At 47.4% G+C, this 3,471-nt stretch overlaps 1 protein-coding gene across 1 annotated transcript; it reads right to left on the bottom strand.

The window, feature by feature from the left end:
* Positions 1–393: 393 nt before the first annotated feature.
* Positions 394–3,101, bottom strand: vgll3 (vestigial-like family member 3). Its single transcript, XM_037110969.1, has 4 exons — positions 2,846–3,101; positions 1,692–2,046; positions 1,063–1,605; positions 394–970 (listed from the first exon to the last, which is right to left on the bottom strand). Exons 1-4 carry the CDS (start codon positions 2,948–2,950, stop codon positions 930–932), a joined length of 1,044 nt encoding a protein of 347 aa, XP_036966864.1. The 5' UTR covers positions 2,951–3,101; the 3' UTR covers positions 394–929.
* Between the last annotated feature and the right edge of the window lie 370 nt (positions 3,102–3,471).

The following is a 3,471-nucleotide window of genomic DNA, read 5'->3' as shown; positions in this document are numbered from 1 at the left end:
TGAAATAACATCACTGTATTGTGTAGTTATATCCCAAAATGTTAAATGTTATATCCCAGATATTTTGAAATCTCCTCTAAAGCACTTACGTTTGTATGTTTGACCAAATACCTCGATATTGATGTAGCATGACTATTTTTGCTTTGAAAGAATATGGATAATATGATTAAGTGGGTAAAGGGAGTATTAAAACAAGTCAGAACTGTACATTAATTGACTGTAATCCAACCTTTAAAAGCTTTTAAAAGTCTTAAAAGACAACAGGTATGCCATATCAAGATATAACGTTAATTTGCCCAGCCCTGTTTGGAACCACATATTTTGCACAGATTCTGTGTATTTGGTCAGGAAACTGATACATTTATGTCTGAAAAAGGAGCCTTCATTCACAAATAAAGTTCAGCAATTTATTATTTAAACATACCAATATTTACACTACACAAACCCCAAAAGGCAAAAATAGCAAAGTAGCATTCAGGCAACCATCTTTTAGTGGAGCTCATCCAGCACACAACAACTTAGCATGGCAAAACTGTACACAGGAAAAAAAACATTTACAGTTGTAAAAACAAACATTTACTGTACAAAACAGAATGTGGATCAAAATCGAGCTCTTGAAACAGAACCACTTGGTCTCACATTGCGTGGAGGAAAAAAAAAAGGATTGCTGTTTTTGTGCCAATAGAGAAGAAGAGGCCTCCCGTTCTTAAAGCAAGTAGTCTCTTTGTGTCGTTCTTCAAAGGGCCAAAGCGTCAGATCGCCAAAGTCCAAAGCCTGAGTTCATCCGTAATAAGTCGTGTGGACAGTGCAGGACTCATAAGCCTTTAGTCTACATTGTACATTACAGTGCTGGTGTTGCAGCCATACGTCGATAGAGCCACATAGTAGGTCCTTTTTTGGTGTGAACTGATAGTCCTTCAGTGCATCGGCTAGAACCAAACTGACGTCTTTGCTTTGGTCTGATCAAGAGCTGCAGGAGAGAAACAAGGACGGTAAAGTTACTGTTGTGCAAGAAGTTGAATACATGTGAAGACTGTGGTGAACTTGTCTTGTGGTATCTACCTGAGTCGTACACCTCCAACGATCCGTGGAGGGCCGAGGGTGTCCAGGTGACAGAGGTAGCCATGACGGGGCTGTTGCTGTTGGGCTCCATCTCTGTCTTCACCCCCTCGCTGTGCGGGGAGCTCCCCGCACTGGCAGTCGGCTGGCTCTGGTTCCTCACACCGGGCAGCAGCAGGGGATTAAACCTGGGATCCAACGCCGCGCTGTGGGTGGGGTATGAATGGAGCATTGGGTGGTGGTGCCGGGAGTGGATGTGCGGGTGGGGGTGAGGGTGATAGACGTTGTGGACGTTGGGGTAGCCGCTCGGGCTCTGGGGGTTCAGGCTGTAGGTCCAACTGTCGGGGAGGGTGGCCGGAGGAGGGAGGCTGGCCTGGGAGAGCACATGGTCGGCCCAGAGAGATCCGTCCGGGTGGTTGAAGGAGACGGGGCTTGAGGAGAAGTCCGGGTGGACCGAGACGGAGACGGATGGGAGGCAAGAGCCGGCCTGGGGTGGGTAGGTTGTGTTCCACACTGAGCTGCTCTGACCCTCAGAGACAGACCCATCTGAAACAAAATCACAAAGACATTAACACATAATCTCAGTGTTTAATGGATCATTTTATTGAACCTTTTCTTTCTCTATGGCTCACCTTTCCATAAACCAGTGGTGCCTGAACCTGGCGCCTGAGTCGTTCTGATCGGCTTGCTCTCGCTGTTGAAGGTGCTGGACTGACTGAGCGCCCTGGAGAAGTGCTCATCCACCACGTCGCCAATTTCTCCTTGGAAGTAGGTGAACAAAACACACCGGGAGCTCAAGTACTCTGCCTCTGCTGGTTGAGTGCCATCCTTCAGCTCTGGTTCGGATGTGGATCTCCGGCTTGAATCGACTCCCGGCGGGGGAGGACCCTGCCTCAGGCCCTGGTCTCTGGAAAGCATCCCTCTTCCTCCTTGCTGCTGCTGCTGCTCCACACACTCCTGCATCTTACTGTAAACACTCAGTCTTCTCTGGAAACAGAAAAAGAGATATTTACTGACAGATCCGACGAGGGATAAATCAATTTCTATGTGTTGGGTGGTGCTCAAAATACTGTTGTTTTCCAATAACAAGTAATACAGTTCTCTCCTCTGGGAGCAGAATGGGAGTTGTGTGTATGTGTGTGTGTGTGTGTGTGTGTGTGTGTGTGTGTGTGTGTGTGTGTGTGAAAATGAGTTTCCTTTTTCCCATACTGCATTCCAGCTATTTGTAAAGCTCAATGTGCCTCATCCACATTCCTGAGTGGCTGACATGGCTGTCATTACATCACCGTTTGACCGCACGATTAATAGTTCCGTGTCATTACGCGTGACCTGAGGCGAATAACGAGCCTCAGACTGGAATTTGATCATTCAAAACTGACACCGAAGTTAAACGAAGTGTGTTTGCGAGGCGTAAAGAAAGCTGGAGAGGGTCGTCCTGAACAGAAGTCAGGCGATGTGGAAAGAGCTTTCAAAAAGTCCAGAAAAAGCTCCCGTGCTGACTCAGATTTAGTTACATCGTTACTCCGACTTCATGATAAACTTAGCGACTTGTTTTTCTTGTCATTCTGTGTTTTTTGTATTTTCTTTCAACACTGTAAAAAAAAAAAAACCCAAATACATAAATAACTTCTCGCCCCATAGTTAGTTTTGTTGTTTTAAGTTTTACGCACAGATTTGTGTGTGTGTGTGTGTGAGAGAGAGAGAGAGAGAGAGAGAGAGAGAGAGAGAGAGAGAGAGAAAAAAGCGCTCAAATTCTCCAACAACAAAAGTCTGCTGCGTGTCTCACCTGTTGTTGCTGGTGATGGTGGTTGTAGTATGTCGCCTTGTACGCCGCTGCAGGGAGGTAGTGCGCTCCATAGCTTTGGTGGTACATCACATCCAGGCAACTCATAGCGCAAAAATAAGGTGGAGAAGAGGTCGGAGGAGAGAAACGCGCAACAAACACCGCCAACAACAACTGCCGAGGGCGACTCCTGAGTCCACTGCTGATGAGACTTCAGACGGGCTGTATCCTCAGAGCCGTCGGTGCCTCCATATATGCCCAAACGCATACAATAGCCATGTCGTCCAGTTTGCATACAGACAATGCGCCACCCGCTGCGCGCTCCACCAGCACCACCCGGGGCCACAAAATGGATCAAAAACGCTATGAGACAAACACACTGTATCCTAAAGGAGAGGAGAGAAAGAAAGAAAAAAAAAACTCTTCTCTGGCAAGTTTTCTGAGCGCTTGTGATTGGGTGAGTGTTTATCTCCCTCCTTCTCTCTCTTTCTGTTTTGGAGGGGAGTTATATTTAGAGAGGGCTGGGGCCGGTTACTCACGCCCACCGGGGAAGGGCCTGCACGGACCAGGGGAGTTGAGCAAGGCAGTGAAGCCACGAGTCCGAGGTTCTATTCCCACTGGTGGCTCTC

This window comes from Acanthopagrus latus, chromosome 9 (genome assembly GCF_904848185.1).
Source record: "Acanthopagrus latus isolate v.2019 chromosome 9, fAcaLat1.1, whole genome shotgun sequence".
NCBI classification, from domain to species: Eukaryota; Metazoa; Chordata; class Actinopteri; order Spariformes; family Sparidae; genus Acanthopagrus; species Acanthopagrus latus.
The sequence above is the reverse complement of the archived record's forward strand: the minus strand, read 5'-3'. Positions and strand labels throughout refer to the sequence as shown.